The sequence below is a fragment of the Lepidochelys kempii genome, chromosome 3 (assembly GCF_965140265.1).
Source record: "Lepidochelys kempii isolate rLepKem1 chromosome 3, rLepKem1.hap2, whole genome shotgun sequence".
Classification (NCBI taxonomy): domain Eukaryota; kingdom Metazoa; phylum Chordata; order Testudines; family Cheloniidae; genus Lepidochelys; species Lepidochelys kempii.
Window position 1 is genome coordinate 113,456,024 of NC_133258.1, and position 27,535 is coordinate 113,483,558.

The 27,535-nt window shown below is 43.3% G+C and overlaps 1 protein-coding gene and 1 long non-coding RNA gene across 4 annotated transcripts in view; one reads left to right on the forward strand and one right to left on the reverse strand.

Moving 5' to 3' along the window:
* PCMT1 (protein-L-isoaspartate (D-aspartate) O-methyltransferase) overlaps positions 1-27,535 on the forward strand; it is a 50,341-nt gene that overhangs the window by 10,392 nt on the left and 12,414 nt on the right. For all 3 annotated transcript variants that reach the window (XR_012158081.1, XM_073337628.1, XM_073337627.1), the window contains exons 2-4: positions 8,095-8,199; positions 9,448-9,479; positions 19,160-19,264. Coding sequence is in view for 2 of the 3 variants with exons in the window: in XM_073337628.1 (XP_073193729.1) it covers positions 8,095-8,199; positions 9,448-9,479; positions 19,160-19,264 (242 nt within the window). In the remaining variant the exon portion in view is untranslated. The remainder of the gene's footprint in view (positions 1-8,094; positions 8,200-9,447; positions 9,480-19,159; positions 19,265-27,535) is intronic.
* On the reverse strand, positions 1,058-24,068 carry LOC140909113 (uncharacterized). Its single transcript, XR_012158082.1, has 4 exons — positions 23,551-24,068; positions 21,867-21,922; positions 6,207-6,312; positions 1,058-1,338 (listed from the first exon to the last, which is right to left on the reverse strand). It is a non-coding gene; the product is annotated as an uncharacterized lncRNA (long non-coding RNA).

The following is a 27,535-nucleotide window of genomic DNA, read 5'->3' on the forward strand; positions in this document are numbered from 1 at the left end:
TCTAGTACAGTTTTCACATATTGGTTTTTCTTAAAATGAAGACCAATTCTTTACCTGACATTTAGCCCAGGGACTAAGCCTGCTAACATGAGTGAAAAATGTTTGTGCTGCCACAAACAGATTACACTCCTCCAATTTAATGGAATGAAAAAGTTGTGCTCTGCATTTCGTGTCATCGTCTTACTTACACGTTTTTAAAATGTGTTCACTTACTACTTGGAATGGCCTAATAGGAAGAAAAAAAAGGTTAATATCTTGTTTATCACCTGTGAAATTCATTAAATACATTAATCAAATAAGCTCCTAATGCATCTTGTGCTCTTGTTATATCTTCTTTCCTCTTCTTGGCTTCACTTCACTTTTTTTTCTTTATCTGAGTAATCTGTTTTATTTGTCCAGTTCTTTTGTTGGTTCAATATAATTTAGTGAATATTTGCTAAATACCAGTTAAATTAATAATATATAAAATATTTGATTAATTCATGAATATAGTCAAAATTTTTCTGCTATTCAACCAGCCTTAGTAATTGCACTTTTCAAAGAAAAAATAATAAATGCAATACATAACACTCTAAATACTATACATTTCAGAATTATGGATTTGAGGGTGTGTGGCAGCACAGGCAGTTTTTCACCCAGACTAGCAGGCTTCATTCTTGGGATACTCCATATGAGGAAGTCTGGGGATCAGTTTGGCATACTCTCTTCCCCTGCTCCACTACATATTTTCATCTCCCATTTCTTTCTTCCGCCTCCTCATTTCTCTCTATTGTACTTACATTTTCTAATTAATTCCATCAGTATCTCACTTGCTTTTATTGAGGCATGGGTTGCAACAGTTTTGATACCCATTGCTGGAGGGAAAAAATTACTAATCACAGATCTATATGAAAGCTAGAGAGGGTAGTAGGTAGAAACTGTTTAGGGATCTGGAAGAGATGCCAAACCTTTTCCTTCCCTGTTGTATCAGGCTTTGCTTAGGAGGTGTCTGAAACTGAAGCTCCCCAGCACCCCACTTACAGCTACAAAGCAGCATTTTTCTCCACTTCCTGTCTTTTTTGGCTTTTATGAGGATGCTGTGTGTCTTTGTTACTTTGCCCCTCTGCCAGCCTCCTGGCTGTCATATTTGGGGGATATCTACATTACTCTCCTTTGGTTTTCTGGGTGCTCTGAGGATATTTTTACTACCTTTCTAAACCCCTCTAGCTAGTCTTTCTTTTGGTTGTTCCTCCTCAGTGAGCAATTACAATGTCTTCTGCTTCTGCTTCCAGCTTTCCTAAGTAGGAGTAGAGTGAAACTGACTTGATTCTTGTCAGTTTTGTGGCTGCTCACAGGATTCTGTACATAATTAAAAATGACAATATTCTGATCAATTTTCTGCATCTTGCAGTTTGAAAAAGTTATGAACAACAACAGACACATGGGAGCTGTCTGCACAGACAGAGGAAGACAGCACTGCATTAGCGAATACTTCTGGTTAGAAGTCTTTTTTTCATAACTGTAAGAGCTAGGATACTTTTTTGAAATAAAGCTTAGATTCAGTACAAATTGAAGAGACTTGTCTGGAAAACTTTATTGCTCTCCTTGGGGAAAATTGATTTAAAAAAAAAAGTCTGTATCTGTACGAGTTTTTTCATGAAGTTGATAGTTTTCCACTCCATACGGCTAAATTCAGTGCCTTGCATAATGACAGGTTTCAGAATAGCGGCTGTGTAACTCGTACAAATACAGACAGACATCTTCCTCTCCAAATGCAAACAGATGGACATCATACCAAAGGGACTGAAGGTAAAAAATCCACTACAATCTACGTACCACACAGACTATGCTGACAGCTTGTGCCACACGCTCTCAAAGAAACTGCGGAACCACCTGATCAACATCCTCTACAGCAAATAGGGAACGATTAAGAATGAGTTCTCAAAACTGGATACTCTCATAAAAAAAAAAAAACCCTTCCACACAAACTTCCTCGTGGCTGTACTTTACAAAAACTAGACAAGCCATTTACAACACACACTTTGCTTCTCTACAAAAGAAAAAGGACACTAAACTATCTAAACTACTACATGCCACAAGGGGCCACAGCAGTGGTTCCCTTAACCCACTCAGCAATATAGTTAATCTATCCAACCATACTCTTAAGACAGATTCTTCTGCTGGGCTACCTCTCCTTCTGCCCCTCCACCCCCACGAACACGATACAGTTCTGTGGTGACCTAGAATCCTATTTTCATAGTCTCTGACTCAAGGAATATTTCCAACACACCTCTGAACAACATACTAATCCACAGAGACCTTCCTACCAACACTATAAAAAGAAGGATTCTAGGTGGACTCCTCCTGAAGGTCGAAACAACAGACTGGACTTCTACATAGAATGCTTCCGCCAACACGCATGGGCTGAAATTGTGGAAAAGCAGCATCACTTGCCCCATAACCTCAGCCATGCAGAACACAATGCCATCCACAGCCTCAGAAACAACTCTGACATCATAATCAAAAAGGCTGACAAAGGAGGTGCTGTCGTCATCATGAATAGGTTGGAATATGAACAAGAGGCTGCTCAGCAGCTCTCCAGCACCACTTTCTGCAAGCCATTACCCTCTGATCCCACTGAGGGTTACCAAAAGAAACTACAGCAGTTGCTCAACAAACTCCCTGAAAAAGCACAAGAACAAATCCGCACAGACACACCCCTGGAACCCCGACCTGGGGTATTCTATCTGCTACCCAAGATCCATAAACCTGTAAATCCTGCCCCATCGTCTTAGGTATTGACACCCTGACAGCAGGATTGTCTGGCTATGTAGACTCCCGCCTCAGGCCCTACGCTATCAGCACTCCCAGCTATCTTCGAGACACCACTGACTTCCTGAGGAAACTACAGTCCATCGGTGATCTTCCTGAAAACACCACCCTGGCCACTATATGGATGTAGAAGCCCTCTACACCAACATTCCACACAAAAATGGACTACAAGCCGTCAGGAACAGTATCCCCGATAATGTCACGGCAAACCGGGTGGTTGAACTTTGTGACTTTGTCCTCACCCATAACTATTTCACATTTGGGGACAATGTATACCTTCAAATCAGCGGCACTGCTATGGGTACCCGCATGGCTCCACAGTATGCCAACATTTTTATGGCTGACTTAGAACAACGCTTCCTCAGCTCTCGTCCCCTAACGCCCCTACTCTTCTTGCGCTACATTGATGACATCTTCATCATCTGGACTCATGGCAAAGAAGCCCTTAAGGAATTCCACCATGATTTCAACAATTTCCATCCCACCATCAACCTCAGCCTGGACCAGTCCACACAAGAGATCCACTTCCTGGAACTACGGTGCTAATAAGCGGTGGTCACATAAACACCACCCTATACTGGAAACCTACTGACCCCTATTCCTACCTACATGCCTCCAGCTTTCATCCAGATCACACCACACGATCCATTCTCTACAGCCAAGCTCTACAATACAACCACATTTGTCTCTGTCTGAGGGATTGGAGCAAACACTTACAAGATCTCTATCAAGCATTCTTAGAATTACAGTACCCACTTGCGGAAGTGAAGAAACAGATTGACAGAGCCAGAAGAGTTCCCAGAAGTCACCTACTACAGGACAGGCCCAACAAAGAAAATAACAGAACACCACTAGCCATCACCTTCAGGCCCAACTAAGACCTCTCCAACGCATCATCAAGGTTTTACAACCTATCCTGAAGGACAGCCCATCACTCTCTCAGATCTCAGGAGACAGGCCAGTCCTTGCTTACAGACAGCCCCCCAACCTGAAGCAAATACTCACCAGCAACCACACACCACACAACAGAACCACTAATCCAGGAACCTATCCTTGCAACAAAGCCCGTTGCCAATTGTGTCCACATATCTATTCAGGGGACACCATCATAGGGCCTAATCACATCAGCCACACTATCAGAGGCTCGTTCACCTGCACATCCACCAATGTGATATATGCCATCATGTGCCAGCAATGCCCCTCTGTCATGTACATTGGTCAAACTGGACAGTCTCTACGTAAAAGAATAAATAGACACAAATCAGACGTCAAGAATTATAACATTCAAAAACCAGTCGGAGAACACTTCAGTCTCTCTGGTCACTCAATTAGAGACCTAAAAGTGGCAATTCTTCAACAAAAAAACTTCAAAAACCAGACTCCAACGAGAGACTGCTGAATTGGAATTAATTTGCAAACTGGATACAATTAACTTAGGCTTGAATAGAGACTGGGAGTGGATGGGTCATTACACAAAGTAAAACTTTTCCCCCATGTTTGTTCCCCCCCCCCCCCACATGTTCTTGTCAAGTGCTGGAAATGGCCCACCTTGATTATCACTACAAAAGGTTTTCTCTCCCCCCGCTCTCCTGCTGGTATTAGCTCATCTTAAGTGATCTCTCCTTACAGTGTGTATGGTAACACCCATTGTTTCGTGTTCTCTGTGTATATAAATCTCCCCACTGTATTTTCCACTGAATGCATCCAATGAAGTGAGCTGTAGCTCACGAAAGCTTATGCTCAGATAAATTGGTTAGTCTCTAAGGTGCCACAAGTACTCCTTTTCTTTTTGCAAATACAGACTAACACGGCTGCTACTCTGAAATCTGAATTGCTTTGTGCCTGTTTGACTCTCCTGGCATCTCACTAGTTCACCAAAGATCCAAATCTATTTTACATCAGAGTATCTTTTTCTGTCTCTAGTGTTTTCACTACTAGTGTTCTTAACTCTTTTTTAATTCTCATCTCTTAACTCTTCAGGAGCTGAAATCCTGTGTGTGGTATCTTTAAATAGGAGAGTTACTTTGAATATATTTTCATGCAGCATTTATTTCCCTGTCATCTATCTACCAGTTTGCCCTCAAGATTTGGATGTTTTGTTTTGGGTTGATATTTTTGGCCTTAGTGGCCTTGCTTGTTTGTACTTGGGAATAACTTGTCTTGGAAAAAGTGTTCTTATTGTATATGCTTTTACTAATAGATTTTATGGGAGTTCTTTGCTTCCTGAGTGATTCAGGAACTGGCAGGGATTGTTCTAGACAGAACTAAGGTACCGGGAGTTGGTCACCTTGTGGGTGAACGATGGGTGCTTGAGTTGACGTTTCAGTATTTCAGAGATACTGCAACTGGGAGCATGCCTCCTAGCCCGAGTAGACAGACTTGAGGTCTCTTTGCTCAAATTTCTGAGCTAAAAATAGCAGGTGGATGTTGCAGCTCAGGCTAGGCACCTGTGCTCTGACTCAGACGGATGGGCAGGCTTGAAGTCTGATGGCTAGTCCAAGTTGTGGCCAGGATGGCCATGTCTACACTGTTGTTTTTAGCTCACTACGTTGATCAAAGTCAGCACAAGTCTGTCTGCCGGGGCTGGGAGGCATGCTCTATACAGCAGTGTCGGCACACCTTGAAAGGGCCAAAAACGTTAGAGCTTCTGCCTTTCTCTTACTGTGAGCCTAGAGCCTCAAGAAAGGGAAATCTGTGATACCTTCAAAAACTCAAGATTGTTATAAAACCAAAACTTGTTTTTTCTTAATTATTAATACTGTGGCATATTTCTCCCCAAATCTCCTGCTACTATTACCTGGTGATTAATAAAATCTTTTGACATGTTAGCCTGGGCTAATTAATACTGTACAGTGGATACCATTTGAAAAATGGAGTAGCATTCTGTTGAGGAATTGCAGGCCATTATATAAATCAGTGTTCCTTTTTATAATTCAGATCAAAATATTTATCAAGAGGGAGCATTATCTAGTAGTTAAATCAAGCAGTTTGTGTTAAGGAGATCAAATTGCTATTCCTGGTTCTCCTGCATACTGTCTGAATTTGGGCATGTCACTTACGAAAGGTCAGATTTTCCATTTATAAATTGAGAATAAAATAATCAGGCTTCACATAACTAACATTCATAAAGCATTTTTGAGATTCCCCTGAATGGAAGGTGCTGAAGAAATGTAGAATATATTTCTAGTTTGTAGCAGTTAACCCTTTGAGTGCATGTGCATATCCGTGTAGGTGGCTGTAGCAAACTTGCTAACATTCCATCATTTTTTAATTAAAATAGTTTTATTTAACTGGTGATCTTAGCCCTACTTTCTCTAAATTGGAGGCTTCATGCTCAACATTACAATCTCAAACAAGAAATCAATATTTGGGATTTTTCCTGTGCACTCATGTACCTTATATCTCAGAAGCTCCTCAATACCCATGCAGTGATGCTGTAGTCTTGCCATGGAGCCCTCTTGGTTATTTTTCTTCTGTCTTGCCGTTTAAACAATACCTGAGCTGGTGGCAGTCAATAACAAAGGTGTTAATGAGCTTTCAAGACAGGATCTCAGAAGGGACTTGAGTGGTGGCAACCTTTTTGTGGTCTCTAATGGAAAGGTCAAAGTACAAATTTAGGAATATTTTTCCTAGTTGGCCACTCCTAAATATTTACTGGATTTCAGTTGTCTAATTCAATGGGAATATGGATATTTCTCACCCCTTACCTGTCAGTCATACACTAGTGTTTTGTGTTTTAGGTTTAGTTATAACTGATCTGTGGAACTAACAGTTTGTTGTGATAGCAGGATAATGGCAGCTCAGCAAATATATGAACCTCCCTGTCAATATGGATATTTGGCAGTAATATTCCCAGAATAGAAAGTTGTGTGCAGGTTTGGTAGCACTTTGAGTCTTACTTTAATACAGAATCAATGAAGTATACAGTTCATAATGAAGTCCAAGTGCATTATATGTGTAATGTGATGGAGGAAAGAATTTTAGCTAGGAAGCCATCTGAAACATAGAAGTATTCTAAATAAAGAATAAAATTGTATAAGACATTGCTTTTGGGATCTTTGCCACAGCAGAGATTTTCCGTTTGCTGCCTTACTTGTGCTTTCACATCTACAGAAAAACTTTTTTTGTTGGGCAAGTTTTGTTTTGCTGTTTAGGTGGTTCCTTATAAGGACGTTTTGCGCTTGATTTGAAAAACTGAAGTAACTTTAATAAGAACAGTCCCATTATAAGCTTAAGAATTTGGGTTTAGATTACTAGATCTTGGGTATAATTTTCAAAAGCGCCTATTATATGAACCTAAGTCCCATTTTCAAAAATGGCTTAGGTGCTTTTTAAATTTTTACCCCGTGTTTAATGTGAATAGCTTCATAGAGCATTTCATTTTAAAAAACATTTGTTTTTGGTTTAAACTGTATATCTTTTTGTTATGTAAGTGACTGACTGTGAAGTATGCTGTTTATTCCAGTTGTTTGTAAGTTACTTTTATGATTACATGAATACTTTTTCAGAACACTAAACAAAACAAGGCTAAATAATCATTTAGCAATAAAGAACTTGATCACAAGTTAAACAAAAATTTTTTTGAGTGAACTGGTAATGTACATGAATGTAAAATGGCAAAAGCATTTACAGTTCAGTTGGGAGAGCAACAAAGATATAACTGTTCTGATGTGAATACTCGTGTGGGCTGGCTAAGACCAAATGTCAGAATCCTAATGATGTAGGAGTTTCTTTTAAGGGGAACATTTTTCTGAAGACAAATAGTGAAACAGCACTTGAAAATAAATTACAGTTTGTCAAATAGGCAAATATATTGTAGTTTACCACTTGTAAGTGGTCTTATTCCTTCCTGTGTATGTAGAGGAACCATAAATTGTTTGTTAGCAGAACATTGTACTTTATGTTCAGTATTAGAGAGATTTACAGTATTCTTTCGGGAATGGTAAAAATATGCAACAAGTTCCATTTTTCCAGGGGGATGGTGGGGGGAAGGAGAGGGAGGCAGATCTTTGAAAAATGAATATATAATATTTAACATATTACAAAATTGAAAGCATTTTATTATAATTAGAAAAACTTGTGGTGTAGCTCAAAATTCAAAGTGTTACATACTTTAACCTGTACTATGCTTCATTTTAAGCTTTGACCAGTATGCATAACTTATGATTTCTTGCAATTTATGAATTCATTTATTTTACATTTTGTGTCCTTGCACAGACATATCATTATAAAAAAGAAATCATGCTTTCAGTTTTTTGTAAATAAAACTCTCCTTTTTTTTAGAAAATGGAATAATCAAATCAGATAAAGTATATGAAGTAATGTTGGCTACAGACCGTTGCCACTATGCAAAATGCAACCCTTATATGGACTCTCCTCAATCAATAGGTAAGAGAGCATCTATCTAAAATGTCTATCCTCACTTTTATAACAGAGAGTATGAGTTCAGCATGTGTGATAAGAATATGAAAGTATTTTATTTTAAAGAACTGCCTGAAAAGTTTATATGGGAGCATTTTTAGTTCCTCACAATTAGCTGATCCAGCCTCTTTTAGTTTGAAGATTTGGCTAGTGCAGACTTCAGTAGCTCATTTACTTAGTGACGCCTCTCAGAAAGTTTGCAGTTTAAAGTGTTGACATTACTGTATAAAACTCTAAATAATTTGGATCTGGTTACATTAGAGATGTTCTTTCTCTTTGTATGACACTGCAGTTGAGATCGGCGGATGTGACTCTGACCTAAACTTGACTTAAAAGGGAATTAAAAAAAAAAAAAAGAAGGGACTGCTGGCAGGGCATTTTTCAGTGCAGGATCGTGAATTCTGGAACTTGCTTGTTCCCACTCAGACCCTTTAATTTTTTTTCCTTTTGGTAAATGAATCAAAGTGTATCTATTTTTTCCTCTCTTTTTCAGCTTTTATATTGGTTGATGGTGGGAGTTCTTAGTTGTACTTATTATTGATTAGTCCATATTGAGCTTTCTTTATATTTGTACATAAACCAACTTCATTTTGTGTGCATCTTAAAAATCAAATTAAAAATTGACTTGATGTTCCCTAAGTGTTAATACATGCAATACAATTCTCCCTCATTCATTCCCCTTATATATACGCATGCTGATTTACAGGCAAACAGATACGGTCACTACGTCAGGGAGTTTGTAATCTGGTGCAAAAACACATACAAAAAATTATGAACCAGGATTGGCACATGGGGAGTAACAGTGGAAAGGGAAAACGCTGCTCTTCGGATGTAAATGTTGCATAGGCAGCTTTCATGCAATATAGCTTTACAAAAGTAAAGGTTTGTACTAAACTAAAAATAAGATGCTAAATGAAATAGAGTTTGGAAAGATAGAAACTTTCATCTTTCTCAGTACCCCTCATTGCTGTATGTATTGACCAGTTGAGGAAAGTAGCAGAACTTTTTTCTTCAGTTTAGAATTGGGCATGTCAGACCTTCTTATATATTAGTACTGTATTCAAAATCACAATACAACTACATAGCTAGAGCAGCTGTAGTGTCTCATTTGAAGGCTTGCATATGCGATGGTTCATACATAAGTCGGATAGGAATGTTCTAACACTGTTAGCTCAACTCTTACATCAGAAGGTTTACCCCTTTCTTGTTTTACAGGTTTCCAAGCAACTATCAGTGCCCCACACATGGTAAGCATTAGATTTATAACACAGAATGGTTAGTGAAGATGATTAGCAATCTAGTCACTCTCCAGAATAAAAGTATACTTATTCTAACAACTTACACTATCTATTGGTAATAATGTTGTAAACTACTGTAATATTGCCTGTACTTCTGCCTGGTTGAATTTACATATAATGATAGACAGAATTGTTGTAATTTATCTTTTCTTTTGTCAAGAGAAGTTGTACTGAGATGTGAGAATTTTGCCTAGTGATTTGAGACCCAGACAGTTCATGGCTGAGTCTTAACAAGTAAACACTAGGAGATACTTCAGTGCAGTGATGTTGTATCACAGATACTAAAGTATTCTCAGATAATTTATTTCATTATTTGAAATTAAGAATTAATGTGGGTATATTTAGCCCTTATAGTATTTTATTTGAGAAATAAAGTTTGTGGGAAAGAACAGTAAACATTTTCATAGCTTATGCTCCATTTGTCTTTCCCTAAAGTTACCTATTAGAATTCAAAGGGTAGGGACTAATTCAAACTATCTATTTTGAAACTTTGGCTTTTTTTATATCTGAAAAAGTTAACATTTTTTTCAGAGGTATACACCAAGAAGTGAAGAAATCACAACAATAGTAGCTATGTTGTTGTTCTTCGAGTGCTTGTTCATGTCAATTCCAATCAGGTGTGCGCGCGCAGCATGCATGGTCATCAGAAAGTTTTCCCTTAGCAGCTCCTGTCAGGTCAGCTGTGGATCCCCCTGAAGTGGCGCCTTCATGGCACTCAGTATACGACTCTCCCTACCCGGCCCCCCTTCAGTTCCTTCTTACCGTCCATGACGGCTGTTGGAACAGTGCTCACTTGCTCAGCAAGTGCTCCCTTAGCGTTCTTCTGTTAGTCATTACAATTTATAGTTAGAGTTAGTTAATAGTAGGTTGGGAGCAGGATCTCTCCCCAGTCCCTAACCCCCCTCGGGCTCTGGGGCATCCCATGAGCCCAAGGCATTAAACGCTGCAGTGCTTGTAATAAACCTATGCCCATCAGTGACTCCCCTGACTCTTGTCTAAAGTGTCTGGAGGGAGTGAACCAAACGGAAAGGTGCAAAATTTGCAGGGCTTTTCAGCCAAGAACCAAAAAGGAGCATGATTTCTGATTAAAATAACTGTTAATGGTATGTTCCAGCATCCGTATGCGACATGGTACTGAGGAAGGACTCACCACAAGAGACACTCAGCACCGGCGCTCCCTAGCACCGCACCCAGGGATAGCAGCCTGGCACTGCTCGACTTCCCTGGTGCCGCACAAGAGACACAAGAAGGCCAAAAGAGGGCGCTTGCCAGCCTCGATGTCTGCGGGATTGTCGGGATGCATGGTGCACCCCAGAAAGGACCTGGCACCAAGTCAGCACGAGTCAGTGCCATTGACTTCAGAGCCCCACAAGGGACCATTGAGTCAGGCACTTAGTGACTCTCTGGCAGGGCAGTGCCAGGTGGAGGTGTTAGAGCCACCCTCCACTCCGGACGCTTTTGAAGCCACCAGAGACCTTATTGTGATGATGGCTGCACAGGCCCCAGCTCTGAGGGACAAGGCTCCGGTGCTGATAAGACTGGTACTGTCTACAGGCAAGCCTGATACGATGCAGCGCTCACAGTCCCCAGCTCGGCAGCGTACCTGGCACCGCTCTCAGTTGCCTTCACTGTGGCACTGCTTCCTGGCACTGAGCCCCACGAGAGAGTCTCTGGTGATGCGGCGCTCCCCCTCCTCGGCACTGAGGCCAGACCGGCACAGATCCCCAGCACCAGCAGAGGACCGGCACAGACCTGCAGTGATGGCAGAGGACCGGCACCGATCTGTGGCACCAGGCCTTCATCCTCAATTGCTGGCACTGGATACCTGCTATCGATTCCCATCACCAGATCCCAGGCACCAGTTCCCCACCTTATCACGGCACTGGTCATCGGTGCATGGGCCCTCAGCATTGCCGTGGCCCTCACAATCGGGATCCGCTTCCTCGGAGTCTGATGCCGATTCGTACTATTTGAGACGTAGTCCCAGAGGCAACGAAAGAGGGTGCCACCGGCCTGGCAGCTGCAGCCCCAGCGCAGCCCCTTTTGGACCCCCTGGGCTTACCATCAGGCCCAAGGTACCTTTTCAAGGGGGTCGAGATTGGTAGCATCAGAACACCGGCCACCCCACTCTTCTAGGGACAGACCTACATCTCAGGGATCTGAGGCTACTCTGTCCTAACCACCCTTCAGGCACCAGTCGTGGAAGAGGTGACCCCCAGTACAGGACCAGCTGCAGAGTCAAGCTACAGCATTCCACAAGGGCGTGCACTGATGAAGAGGAGGTCAAGGAGCCAGAGGGGCAGGAGGACCCAGTACCCCCTCTGGCCACCTCGTCCTCTTCCCCTGATGAATCTGTGGCAAGGGCGTCCGCTTTGGGCCCTCCTCTGATTGACCATAGGGCACATCAGGACCTCCTTAGGTGGATTGCCCGCAACATGGGGTTGCAAGCGGTGGAGGTGGTCGAGGCCGAGGACCCCATGGTGGACATTCTCACTCCCAAAGTCCATCACTGGTAGCTCTGCCTTTGATCAAAACCGTTCAAAACAATATAAAGACCTGTGGCCGACCCTAGCCTCAAGTCCGCCGACTGCCAGGGGTGTGGAGCACAAATACTTTGTCCCTTCTAAGAACTATTAATACTTATTCTCACACCCGCAGCCATGCTCTCTGGTCGTGTCTGTGGCTAACGAGAAAGAGTGTCAGGAACAGCAAGGACCAGCCCCCAAATCTAAGGAGGCAAAAAGGATGGACCTATTTGGTAGAAAGGTCTATGACACTGGGAACCTCCAGCTGAAGATAGCTGACCAGCAAGCTATCCTGAGTAGGTATAACTTCAATTCATGGTCCTCCATGTTTAAGTTCAAAGAGCTGATCCCTGTGGACTCTAGGGCTGAATTATCCGCCATCATAGAGGAAGGGAAGGCAGTAGCTCGGACCGCTCTGCAGGCGTCCCTAGTCTTGGCAGATTCTGCTGCCGTACCTTCTCTTCAGGCATAGCCATGAGGAGAACATCATGGCTTTAAGCATCCCAGAAGTGCAGCAAACCCTGGAGGACCTTCCTTTTGAGGGCACGGGGCTCTTTTCAGAGCAGACAGACTCCAAACTGCACAGCTTGAAAGACTCTAGGGTGACCATGAAGTCTTTGGGAATGCATATGCTGGCAACCCAGCAACAACAACGCTCATATCCTCCTCGGCCAAGGCAGGATTTTTATAGACGAGGGGGCAGGAACAGCAGGCAGAAACCTTCCTGATCCCCTTCAGAGCAAGATATTAGCTAGTCTAAGCCTTCATCAGGCTCTAAACAGGCCTTTTGAAGATGGACCCGAGGATGGCACATTTGCCACAACACCTGATCCTTACCCATGTTTTCTGAATCATCTATCCCACTTCTACTGTGTTTGGTCCCAAATAACATCGGACCGCTGGGTTCTTCTGGTAGAAGTGGGATATTCTCTCCAATTCTGCTCTTCCCCTACGTCCCACCCCTCCTTCCCTGTCCCTCTTCAGGGACCCCTCTCACAAGCAATTGCTTATTCAGGAGGTGCAATCGCTCCTCACCATAGGGGGAGTGGAGGAGGTTCCTCAGGAGCAAAAGGGCAAGGGTTTTCTACTCCCATTATTTCCTGATCCACGAGGCAAAGGTGGGGGTCTTGGACCCATTTTAGACCTGCAAGTACTCCACCAGTTTATGCTGAAGTTGAAGTTCTGCATGGTCTCCCTGAGCATGATCAGACCTTCCCTGGATCTTTGAGGTTGGAACACTGCCCTCAATATGAAAGACGTGTACTTTCACATAGCCATTCGACCTGTGCACAGACATTTTCTCTGGTTTGCGCTCAACCACAAACACTATCAGTTCACGGTCCTCCCATTCGGTCTGTCAACAGCCCCCCAAGTATTCACCAAGTGCATGTCAGTTGTAGCAGTCTTCCTCTGGAGGAGGCAGGTGCAGGTATAGCCATACCTGAATGACTAGCTGCTCAGGGGCCGTACCAGGGAGCAGGTAGAGTCTCATGTATGATTGGTCAGGTCCATTTTCCAGAGTTTGGGATTCCTCTTCAACGTGAACAAGTCAACCTTATCACCGATCCAAAGAATAGAATTCATCGGAGCGGTGCTGGACTTGTACAGGTAAGGGTGTTCCTGCCAGAGACTCGTTTCCAGGCCATGACAGACATTATTCAAAGCCTCAGGCGGTACCCAACCACTACCACAAGGGAATGCCTGAGTCTCCTGGAACACATAGCGGCTTGCATGTATGTAGTCAGGCATTCCAGAATGAGGCTCGCCCAGATATACCGACCGGGGAGCTACAGGCTGGACTCTGTAGTGATGGTGCCAGGACACATACTTGAGTCCCTACAGTGGTGGCTTAACCCTCAGATGGTATGTGAAGGTGTCCCCTTCAACAGTGCACTGCCCTCCTTGTCCTTACTAACGGACGTGTCAGATCTGGGTTGGGGGGCACACCTGGGAGATCTCCGAACACAGGGCCTTTGGTCGCGGGATGAGCTCTTCCTTCATATCAATATCGGGGAGCACAGAGCAGTGCAACTGGCATGCCAAACTTTCCAGTCCCAGCTACAAGGCCAAAGCGTGGCCATGATGATGGACAACACCGCTACTATGTTCTACATCAACAAACAGGGTGGAACCCGTTCTTCCCCCAATGTCGAGAAGCCTTCCCAACTATGGGAGTTCTGCATATCCCACTCCATTCACCTGGAGGCATCCTGTCTCCCAGGAGCACAGAATGAGCTAGCAGATCACCTCAGCAGATCGTTCTGCAACCACGAATGGTCCATCTGTACAGATGTTCTTCATCCCATCTTCCAAAGATGGGGATTTCCACCTCATGTATGTCCACCCCCTCCACCCCCCGCCCGGTCCCACTCATACACAAGGTGCTGCTCAAGATCTGCAGGGACAAAGCAGAGGTGACTCTTTTGGCCCCAGCGTGGCCCTGTCAACATTGGTACACCATGCTTCTGGAGCTGTCAGTGGACACTGATCGTGCCCTGATCTGATCACTCAGGATCATGGTCGCCTCCACTACCCAGACCTCCAGTCCCTCCTCCCTATGGTCTGGAAGCTTCCTGGTTAAACCCCATGGAACTCCTATGTTCGGAGTCGGTAAGGGAGGTTCTACTTGGCAGCAGGAAACCTTCCATTGGGGCTACTTATCTAGCCAAGTTGAAGAGATTCACTTGCTGGTGTGCTCAGCAATACACACCTCAACTCCAGGCATCTATACCATTCATCCTAGAGTACCTTCTGCATCTCAAACAGCAGGGCTTAGCTGCGGCATCCGTCAAGGTCAGCCTTCCACCCAGGAACGTCTGGACGCTCCGTGTTCACTAACCCCATGGTAGGACGTTTCCTCAAGGGCTTGGAACGTCTATAGCCACAGATTAGGCAACCGGTTCCTGCATGGGGACCTTAACCTGGTCCTCACCTTTTGAACCACTGGCTACTTGCTCCCTGCTCTATTTGTTGTGGAAGGTGTCCTTCCTGGTAGCCATCACATCAGCCAGGCAGGTGTCTGAATTAAAGGCTCTGACCTCCGGCCTACCCTACACGGTCTTTCACAAGGACAAGGTGCAGCTCAGGCCTTACCCAGCCTTCTTCTCCAAAGTAGTGTCACAATTCCACGCAGGTCAAAACATTTTTCTACCCATCTTCTATCCTAAGTGTCACATCAGTACCCAAGAACAGAGGCTGCACTCACTGGATGTTCGGAGAGCGCTAGCATTCTACATCGAGCACACAAAACTGTTCAGGAAGTCAAACCAACCGTTCGTGGCAGTAGCAGACTGGATGAAAGGACTCCCGGTCTCATCTCAAAGAATGTCTTCCTGGATCACATCCCACATCCGCATATGTTATGAGTTAGCCAAGATCCCAGTCCTAACTCTCTTACAGCACATTCCACAAGGGCCCAAGCCTCGTCAGCTGTGTTCCTGGGCCAGGTCCTGACACAAGAGATCTGCAGGGCAGCAACTTGGTCATCGGTGCATACGTTTACCTCTCACTATGCCATCACCCAACACACCAGAGACGATGCAGCATTCGGCAGGGCGGTGCTCCAGTCAGCGGTTTCCTTTATCCCGGAGGTGAGGTCGGAGTTGAGCTTGGGAGTCACCTGATTGGAATCAACGTGAACAAGCACTCGAAGAAAATATGGTTGTTCACCATAACACCTTCTTCGAGATGTGTTATTCACGTCCATTTCAATACCCACCCTCTTTCCCCTCTGTCGGAATAGCTGGCAAGAAGGAACTAAAGGGGGGGTCGGGTTGGCAGGGTCATATATTGAGTGCCATGAAGGCGCCACTCCAGGGGGCTCCACAGCTAACCAGATGGGAGCTGCTAAGGGAAAACTTTCCGACGACTGTGCGTGTGGCACGCGCACACCTGATTGGAGTATATGTGAACAACACATCTTGAAAAACAACAGTTATGAGAAGGTGAGTAACTGTTTTTTCCAGAATCTTAATGTAGATTTGTGTTTCTCACACTGTACTAAACTTACCACTGGTGGCACATGTCCCACAAACAGAGGATATGCAAGTTTCTTTAAACAGAAAGGTAAATATAATATCAGAATAAGAATTTATTATAACTACGCTGATTAGAATTATGTAAGTAGTGCACCAAGTATTTCTGAATTCTTAGTGGAACATAAAGCTTTTAAAAGTTTGACAACAGCTAGTCTGCGTAACAGTAAATCAATATCAATAATTGTCCTTAGTGTTCAGCCTAAATTCACTGAGTCCATATTGCCACTCTAGTCTGTCACGTAAGCAAGGTAGAAAGTAAAAATATGCATAAAGTGTTTATGTGCAAACTGTTCCTTTTTTAGCAGTCGTACACCTGAAGACCTCTGATGGATTAAAACACACACACACACACACTATCCATATTTTTAAGAAGTTACACATTCATTGACAACTTACAGTTTATTAAACTGACTTTTTTCCAAACTTACTAACGGCGCTACTCACATACTTGGGTTCTGATTATAAACTTCAGCTGTTTTCAGCATTGCAGTATTGAGTTGTGATTAGAATACACCTCTACCCCTATATAACGCTGTCCTTGGGAGCCAGAAAATCTTACTGCGTTATAGGTGAAACTGCGTTATATCGAACTTGCTTTGATCCACCGGAGTGCTGCTTTACTGTGTTATATCCGAATTCATATTATATCGGGTCGCGTTATATCAGGGTAGAGGTGTACTTTTGTTCTTGCCTAACTCAATAGGCTGATGAGATTTTTGTTCTAAAAAATGAAGTCTCCTTTCAAAGGTGATTGGAAAAAGGAACATGTATATATAGGAAAGCAGGGTAGGTTTTTAACAGCCGATACTCTAAGCTACATTGCTGTTGGTACCTGCTACAAATCAACAGAATCATGAAGCTACTTAGAGCTACAAAATAACAGTAGTTAAAATTTTTTCCTATGTTCCATATCTTCCCATTTTTTGTTCTCCTCCTTTCTAAATAAATGCTACTTCTGTTTTAGGTAATCAGTTTACTATTAAGACTAATTAATTAGTTTTCTTCAATGAAAAGATCAACACTGCTATTGTGACTGAGCTCTAAAACTAGTTTCATAATTTTCCTAGGAGTCTGACAGTCTAGGTGAGACATAGCAATTGCCAAGACTAAATTCAGAGTTGGGTTTTGTGGCCTGAAAAATATATAGGTCTTTATATATTACATTGTTCAGAAATTTACTTGGGGAATGGGAAGGAGTATTCCTTCACTATCAGTATTCCTGTGATGGGGTAGAGAAGTGAAAGGACTAGACAGCAATGGATCCTCCCACCCTGCTCCTAAGCTCCTGTGCTGCACATGGAATCCCTACTATGGGGTGAGGGTGGGGATAAAACTGTGGTCTCCTGAAAATCCTGCCCCTCATGCAGAAGAACCACCCTAGTTCTGCTTCAAGAAGGCTTTTTACACACACGGAGGAAGTGGGAGAGTTTGCCCCTTATTGCACAAAACAGACATTTGACTTGTGAAAAGATTGATTAGTCTTGAAAGAATCTTATACACGAGGGCTGTTCAATTAGATTGCTGATGCATTAGAACCATAACTTAAACGGAGAACATGCTAGTGTAAATATAAAAATTATAGTCATCTGGAGAAATCTGAAGTTCTAAATATTTGACATGTTGTTATTGTGACAATATCTTCAGCAAAAAGATTGTTCACTTTCCATGTTGATGGGTAATCTCAAATTAAATTTATACAGTATTGAAATCTTATTCCATACCAGTTATAGTATAAATACCTAGATGCAGATTTTTATAACAAGAGTATATATGTTGGTCATGTTAATGATTGCTGAAGTAGAGCCTTAATCTCTTCTACTTTCAGAGGCTTTTCAGGTCACCTTTACTTGTGGGCTTAAAATAAAAGAATGGGTAGCCTTCAAATTCTTTCTTGTATTTGATCAAATTGCATGTGGCCAACTTTAAATATGGCTTTGTGGAATTGCATGTGGCCCCAGATTCTTGCATCTGCTTAGTTCAGTGCAAAGTGAACTGAAACTAATTGATTGGAGAAACCCTCTGGAGAATTCCCTTCTGTAGCGGGAATCTCTGGTTACTGTAAAACTATGCTGTCTTCTGTGCCTGCTCTGTCGTCTTCCACAGGGCTGAGCTGCTTAGTATGAGGGGGAAAAAGGGGTAGTAGAGGGGGTGGCAGAACAAGGCTCCACTTTTCCTAATTTGCTGCAGTTAACATTAGGAACATTATGCCAGAAGTATGAATAAAAGCTGCCCCTTTTGCTTTAATTAGGGCTGGTCCGAAGAAAATCAGGGAGCAGCGGTTGGCTTCCTGCCAGCCCCTTCTCTGCTGTACCTGAGCTGTGTACCAATGCAGCAGAGAACTCAGCTCATAAAATATGGCATTATATGGACCTCTTAATTATGGATTTAAAAACCAATGATAGGATAACATTGATCATCCTGTAATAATCCAAAAATGAATGATTTTTTGGTCCCATATGCTTTGCTTTATAAGTTTTTCGTTGATACAAGGTGGCATGTTAGGTGTGTGGCAGCCGTCAGGGGGCTCTTTATGGCTTCTTTATTCTGACTCTGTGTGGGTGATGTATAGGCTAGAGCAACCTATGGGCTGCTTCTCTCGTATTCCAACTGTCAAATAATTTCCAAGAGACTCTGCAAGCTTAGGATAGCTGGAGCATAGCTGACTTCAACCACCACCTGTGCCAGCACACTTCCTTTGTGTGTTGCAGAATTCTCAACTGACTACATCTTTCTGGCCTTTATCATCAGAGTGTTACAAAGGGTCTGGAATGCAGTGCAGAATCTGTACCAATGATTTTATTTAAAAGACCATATGCTACAGACCTAAAAATAGTGAGATGGCATAGTCTGTTTTGTTGTTAGAGGAAACAGTTGGGAACAATATGTGTTAAAGTTAGATGGAAAAGCATCAAAATAATTTTCTTGCTGTCGTGCAGAAGAACACTGATATTAGTTTCCTATAACAACACTAGGTTGTCCTGTATAACCTGAAATCTCTGAAAAAGTGAATATGCAGTGGGTAAAATGAAGTTTTTAAAATACATGCCCTTTTGTTTTTCTTTGTCAGCATGCGTATGCTCTAGAACTGCTATCTGAACAGTTACATGAAGGAGCCAAAGCCCTTGATGTAGGATCTGGAAGTGGAATTCTTACAGCATGTTTTTCGCGGATGGTGAGCAAACTGTTTTAACCACTTGAACCAACAGAAATTTTTCAGTCTGGATAAATATTTCATGTTATTCTGGTTAAATTTAAAAGAAAAAACAACAGTATAAATGTACATTCTCTTGATTTCTAGCAGCTGAATCTTTCTTTAGGAAACTGGAACCATTTAGGAACCGTTGAAATTTCCCTACCATATCAGACAACTGAACATGTAGTTTAGTATCCCATTCTGATGATGGTTAATACCAAATATTTCAGAATAAGGCACAGTAAATCTCATAGTGGACAACCAAGGAATAACCTGAAGGGAAGTTTCTTCCTAACCCCAGTCAGTTAGCAGTTGTCTTATTGTCTGAAGTATGAGGGTTTACTCTTGGGGGAATTCTGTGCCACTGTGCATGCACAGAATTTGTGTCCCGCACAGATTTCTTTGCTTCCCTGCAGAAAAATGACTTTCTGATGGGGATGCAAAGGGAAGCCACAAGAGCGGTCACATATCCCTTCTCAGCAGCGTGGGCGCGTCATTTTGGGTGCCTGGAGCACCTGCTGGAGAGGTAAATCACTGCAGGAAGGAGGGGGGACCAGAGGATGCCCCATCCACCCAACCCCCATGCATCCAGGCCCCCCCATACCTGGACCCTCTGTCCTTAACACCCCTGCACCTGGCCCTCCCCAGCCCCACCCTGGCTGATGGCTCCTACCCTGCGCCAGTCTCAGCTGCTAGTCCTGGCTGGGCTGGGGCTGAGGGAGGAGCACACTTCCCCTGCATGAAGCGGCCTGGGCCAGCTCAGACTCACCCCCAGAAACCTCCCCTGGCTCTGTACTGCCCCCCCTGACCCCGCTTCCTGCTGCCACTGCTCCTCAGTCACTGGGGGAAGGGTTACGTAAGGGGAGCTGTTCCCCGTTCCGACCAACCCCCATGCGTCCAGACTTTCCCCATGCCTGACCCCAAGCTCAGACCCGCCCTCCTGCATTTGGACACCCCCCCACCCTGATGAGTCCCACCCCTTATGCACCTGGATCACCCCACGAGCCCCCCACATGCAGACTGTCACCCCATGAGCCCCAATCAGCTGCATCAGGATCCTCCTGCTGAGCCACCAAGACCCCCCCCCGCCATGCCCCAGACCCCCACACCCTCCTGCTTCCTCCCGCTGAGGCTCAACCACCCTCACCTGGACCCCCCTTGCAGAGTCCCATAGACCCTGCACCTGGACTCCTTCACTGAGCTGCCCGCATCTATTTTGCCCCACACAGAACCCTATCGCCACACACCTGGATCCTCCACACTAAGCCCCTCCACACTTGGATCGTGCCGGACAGGGCTGGCCCTAGACCAAATGGTGCCCCAGGCGAGGAGCATCTTCAGCCCCCGCCTCCATTTATTAAACTTTAAAATACCTTATTTTTTATTGCATTTGTAGCCCATTTCATGTCTTTGCACGATTTGCATGCATGATTTATCTGTTATATAAGATGATAAATTTGTGCATTAGGATATGTAATTCTGTATTTATTTATGTCATATATAAGCAAATAAAAACTTTGTTTTCTCTAAGCTTATACAAACTTTTAAATTTCAGAATAACTGAAATGTACTAACATGAAGAAATTGAACTGTGTATCAACATTGGGTGTACCAGTATTAGTGTTACAGTAGGTGACAGCCTTAGAATGTTATCCCTAGTTCTTTAGTTCAAAAGGTCGCTTTTCTCACCTTTGCCCTCGTGAAGTGAAGCACAGCATCAGAGAGATCCAAAGACTGGCCAGTGGAATTTTTAAGCGATAAAATAGCAAGCTATGTCAGTCTCTCGTCAGCCATTGTTGATCGAAGATTTGTTTTAAAGAGACTGAGCTTTGTAAAGCTGCGCTCATCACTCACGGCTGTGGCTGGCAGCATGAGCAGAATATCAAAGCTATCTATGCATTTGGAAAAGTGTCCTTCAGCTCTGCATCATGAGTGAATTGGAAAACTTGGAGTGGAGAGTGCTTCCTATGTGGCAAAATGTGATGGATGTTGTCCAGTTTGACCGAGGTCTTTGTCATTGACGTCCAAACATTCCCCATGTGTTAGTGTCCAGTGAAGGTCTATATAATTGTTCGAGTATGTTCCTGTCTGCTGTTGGTAAGCTCCTGTTGGTAGCTTACTAAGGTTATACAAAAAATCCCAGGTCTTTTTGTGGTACTTCATTTGTCCAAATCTTTCTTCAGTAGACATTTGAGTAATGTCAAGCATCGAGCAAAAAAACTTCCTCTTGAATTTTTCTTCTGCGCTTCTCATCAGCTCACCTATGTAACATCCAGTTTACCTTCTTTATACTGTTCATTAATGTACATACTACTCTTGTGTCTCCTCTTATTAATCTCCTCTCTAAACGAGGTAGTGTCTTCATATGGAAGTCTTTCTGTGCTTCTAATAACCTGTTTCAAACCCCTCTATTTCATCTATATCCTTTTTTGAGATAAAGTGACTAGAACTAAACACACTATTACCTGGTGGGGGCATGTCTGTGACTCATGTAATAGTATATTATCAGTTCCACTCCCTCTGTATCCTAACATTTTTGTTTGCTTTTTTGATTGCTGCTGTGTTTAAGTTCTTCACTCACCTCTCTGTGATGACACTTTTGTCTTTGCGAAGTAAGTTAGTTTGGAATCCAGCAGTCTGTAAGAGTACAAGGAATAATTTGCATTAATGCACATAGTCTTTGTTTCCCATCACCAAGTCATCTTTGGTTAATCTGCTATTCTTCTACTTCATAGTTAAACTGGGTGCAAGTGTTATGCTGTGATTGGGTAATAAGTTGTACTAGGTTTTTATCTTTAAGTTAAATTAAAAAAAACCCTTAGCTTCTATTAACAATTTCTATTTCCTGTCGTCCACTAATGGCTAATTAAGTTGTTTACTCCCAGTCAACCAAAACCAGACTTTGTTGGTCTGTACAACTCAGTAGTTAATAATTTAAAACTACAATGCCCAAGTGATCATTTTTTGTGTTCGGAAGGAACAAGACTTGTGAACCAAATCTTCAAAAGAGATGACATGAAAAAGAAGTCAAATTATGGCTTGTCTTGAAGATGTGTGGAATCTTTATGCCTAACATTGCTTTTTCCTCTCCTGTTACACTGATGTGCTGTTAAGATTTTTTTGTTCTGTACAATGTTAACAGATTAATGTTTTTTTTTTTTTGTTGGTGTTAAATCCTGAAGAGTGTGTAAAAATAGTATCCATTCCATAGCTGTGGCCCTAACTTCTCCTTCAAGTGTTGGCGGCAACAACAACAAAAAAGACTTCCTGAGATGGCCTTCTTGTGAGGGAACTGTATCTGCTAATGATAGGCATATCAAATGTGTCTACTGACTCAGGGAGTCTCTCACCCCTAGAAAATATGATTTGCAAATTTACATCCTGGACCCACAAGGACAGAGAAACAAAGTTGTCAGTCTTTCTGTTAAATAAATCTATGGAGCTGGCATTGGATCCTGGCTTTCTGAATCCCCCTGTACACTCCTCTCCAAAAAGTGCAAATGTGGACTTACTGCATGGAACATTGTTTTCCAGTCAAAGTTGATGAAAATGGAGAAGAGGCACTGCATAGGCAGTGCATGGAGTTCTAGTTGAAGATCACTTTCTAACTCTCTGGTGAAGCAATCTCCTCCCCTCCACCATTCTTCTGAGACTTTGTGCCCCATGTGGCTACCACATAAGCTTTGAATGGCCTGCAGCACTGAGGACCCGGTGCTGTCTCAGACCCCTGAGGAGACACTGAGGCTTGCACCATCAAAATCCTCACCAGTGCAGGATACAGCACTGACTGCTTCCCGACCAGTACCAATGAAGTCACATGCAGCATTAGTACACCCTGCATCCCATACTGTGCCACTAGCGCTGATGGTAGAATCAGGAGTCTGACAAGAGTTGGTACTGTGGGGGGGGGCCTGACATGTAGTGGCACTGAGAGACTTCCTGGTTCTATGGGAACTGGAGTTGCTGCTCCTTTCAAATTCATTCTCCCTGGCAGTACCAGGACTCTTCGATGTGGCACTGAGCACCTCATCCGTCGCAGGTACGCTGGTTCCCAGTCCATACCCCTCCATGCCCATATGGCCCTACTGGGTTTGGTTGCCTCATGGGAGGCAATACTTCCTAGAATAGGCCACATGTGCCTGAGGCTCATTCATTCAAGATGAGTGCTACTCAGGTGGTACCTGAACCCCCAACAGCTCAGGTCTGCATCAATAAAAACAGGAGGAAACTCTTCTTCCCCCATTAACACCCATAGGACCAGTCACCTTGTCATTCTCCTTTCTGGATGAAGCAGAAGTTCTCTCTGTCAGGCTGTCTGGAGCAGCTCACAAGTGTGAGTGCCAGCCTCAGGGCAAACTGTCCAGCAACAGAGCACAAACTCCGAACGGGTTGTATGTTCTGTAATTAGATTTCACCAACCAAATAACAATTGTGAACTTCTAAAGCACTATATAAGCCTTAACATGGAGTCACAGACAGTCCCCTTGGGTACTCTGGTCTGTCTTGCCACACAGGCAAGCTTGCCTTTATGATTGGTGGTCCCTTACACCAAAAATCACAACAATATCACGTTACTCTCAGTCCCAAAGGACCAGTTACATAGCTCAAGTCAAGTGCACTCTAGCTCTCTTATCATAGACAGTGCTTGTAGCCTGTCCTACAATAAACTATCTAAAGGTTTATAACTGTGAAAAGAAATAAGTTATTTACACACAAATGAGATCCAGTCTTAGCAGCTATCATCTTTAGGAAGCTATAATATGCAAGCTTTATATGTTCTTTGCGCTAACCCAAGCCAGACAGCTGGGGACCCCTTCTTTATGCTTAGAAATCTTTGCTCTTCAGAGTTCAAGCAGCATAGGGATAACAGTTCCTTCTTAACAGGCATTTTTATTCCCTTTCCCCAGCATTCAAGCTGTGATGGGATGGGATGAGGGCTTATGTTTGTATCCTCTTCAGGGGCGTAGGGGAAGCAATGACTGAAGTCTTTTGTACACAGTGGCTTGTTTGATGTCTGTAGACCTTTCGTTGGGGAGGAGATAACCTCTTGTGGTGAACTAGTATTTCATACTTGGTAATGCTTTTCCCCTGACTTGGTGGATTTACAGTTTTAGTGAACATTTTTATAGTTAGAGCAAATATTTAAACATTACTTTATAACATGGGATATAGATATCATAAGTAGGATTAATAGATGCAGCATCATACAAGCATTCCATAAAGTCAAAATACTAAGCACATTCTTAACTCTAATATCTAACTCTAATTTTAATAATACTAACACAGGTGATCCAGATTGATATCCAGCTATACATTCGTCAGTGTTCAGTGAAGCCTGGGGCCTTGACTTGAGCTGGCACCAGGTCTGCCAGCATCAATGTGAAGACAGATGAAGCCCTTCATGCTTTAAAGGATTGGAGGGTGATTTGAGGGTGCAATTCCTTGGGATCTGTACTCTGTGGGCTTGTCTACACCGGCATGCTAAATCAGCGCTGCTGCGGTTGATGCAGTGGTGTTGATTTAACGGGTCTGGTAAAGACACAATAAGTCGATGGCAGAGCGCTCTCCCATTGACTTCAGTACTCCATCTTCCCGAGAGGCAGAAGGTAAGACAGCGGGAAAGCGTCTCTCGCCGACATAGCACAGTATAGACACGGCACTAGGTCAATGTAAGCTATGTTGCTTGGGGTGTGTGATTTTTTTCACACACCCCTAAAGCGACTTGACTTAAGTGGTAGTGTAGACCAGGCCTGTCTCTTAGTAGGAAGCACTTCAGACAGCAGCTCCCCAAAGAACAGTCTCACTGTTCTTCTACTAGAGGTCCTCAGAGCCACTCAGGAAGACACAACTCTTCCACAGGAGGAGAGTGTCTTCCTCAGTGACCCAACTGTTTCACGCTTTCTCAAAACACCAATTTTGATCAGTTGTTTGGGAGATATGGACCCATTTCTCCAGAACCACAGCCAACTCTCCCCTTTGGGAATCACCTTTCTCTTTTTTTTTTTTTGCTACCTTGGACCAGTGACTGGATACCATTGCCGTAATGTTGGGTTACTGTACACAACTTCTTCTGGTGCCTATCCGCTAAACACCTCTTCCCCATTGCTCTTCAGGGACCACTCTCATGAGGATCTTCTGCAATAAGAGATCCCCTCCTTTCTCCTGGAGCACTAAAGCATTTCCTGCCTTAGTATTGGGGAAAGGGTTTCTCCAGCCTATACATCCTCATCCAAAGAAGACTGATTGTGACCCATCTTGATGTGAGACAGCTGAACAAATTTATTTGCAAGCTAAAGTCCAGGATGGTAACCCTTGCCTTGATTATTCTCACTCTGGATCTAGGAGACTTGTTTGCATCTCTCCAACTACACCTTGCTGCTTGCAGGGATGGCTGAGGTTGGTATACTTCCCAGGCAAATATCACCTGGCTATGATCCTGTCCATGTCCCCCTCCTGGCCCAGTAATCTCTATCATGATAGAAAGACCTAATGTCTGTCTACAGGGCAATTCCCTTCACACCTCCCCTTTCATCCTGAACAGTAGTGACAGAGGTATTCCACTTGGGCTGGAGAGCACATGTTGAAGGACCTGCTTGCACAACGTCAGTGGACATCCTAAGAGAGACAAATGCACATCAACCTCATAGAGCTTAGGGCAGTCTGAAAGGCTTGTGAATCTTCCCTGATTCTCATTAGAGGTCAAGACATTCAAATATTGATGGACAATACCTACACCATGTGCCAGATCAACAAGTGAGGGAAGGGCCAAGTCTTCCCCATTGTGTCAGGAAGCTGTCCAGTTTTGGAACTGGTGAATCAGAAATCAAATTTCTCGCTTGTCCACTTGCTTGGTCTGCAGAACACAGTAGTGGACGCTTATCAAATTGAAAAGTTGAACACCTCATTCTCCATGACATCTTCTCAGAGGAGCGCCATTCTCAAATAGACCTGTTTGTGAGACAAGATGACAAAGTGCCACAGCTTCTATTTACAAGGAGAACTGAGCCTGGGCTCCCTGCCGGGTGCCTTTCTGATCCTGTAGATAGGGAGGCTTATTGTAGACTTTGCCTGTGTCGCTCTATTTCCAGTTTGCTCTGCAAGATCAAACAGATCTCAGTGAGACTGATTTTAATTTCCCAACCTGGCCCAGACAGTTCTGGTTCCTGGCTGTTCAGAGGCACTACTGCTGGTAACTGTTGTCGCAGGCCTAGGGAAAGATCCTACACCCAGTCCTCTATCCCATGGCCTGGCTACTGGATGGATATTAAGCATAGAACATTGTTACTTCTCTCCTACTGGAGGCATCTTAGTTTAATAGTAGCAAGGTCTCTAGAGGACAGATTTACTGGATGAAGTGGAAATCTCTGAAGCCTTGGTACTGATTGTTTCAATTTTAACAGATAATTCTAGACTGTCTAAACCTATCTCTAAGTTCAATGAAAGTACACTTGGCAGTGATCTCAGTGCATCATGCACCTTTAGAGGGTCAGTCTTCCGTGTGGTACCTGACTGTCATAAAATTTCTGAAGGACTTAGCAAGAGTGTTTCCACCTATCAAGGAACCAGTCTCTCCATGGGATCACAACCTCATTATGACCTTGCCTATGCCTAAACTATTATTTTAAGACATTACATTAGCACATGTAAACAAACATGTTTAAAGGTCTAGTGTAAGCCTTGATCAGTTTAGCACATATTAAAGTCTGTATCCTTTTACACTAACATATGTTAATGTTTTAAGTCCGTGTGCTAATATTATACCTTTTTAAGGACTTGTCTACATGGGGAAATGGGCATATCTATAGAGCTATGCTGGTATAACTTCCACCCTCTACTCTGGAATAAAATAAAATAAAAATAAAATGATTCCAGAATAATTACTCTACTTTAGGAAGACACCTTTATTCAGGAATAGTGTCCACACAGGGAAATTATACTGCCATGGCTATAGCAGAATAATTATTCCACTGTAGCTATGCCGCTCAGTTTCCCCATGTTGACAAGTCCTAATTCCTCAACAGCTACATGTCACTGGATCAATGGAACTCCAAATCTCAAGAGTGAGACTTAACAAGTGCAGGTGACAAAGCTTTAGGTGACTGTCATCCTGGTCTCTTTCAGAAGCAAGCTCAATAAAGAATCTTGGGACTTTAGAGAAAAATGCAAAACCTATTGCTTCAACATGGCTTTTCTGCAATAACCCTACAAAAAAGAGAAACATTCTTTCAACTGGGGGAGTAGAGAAACTAG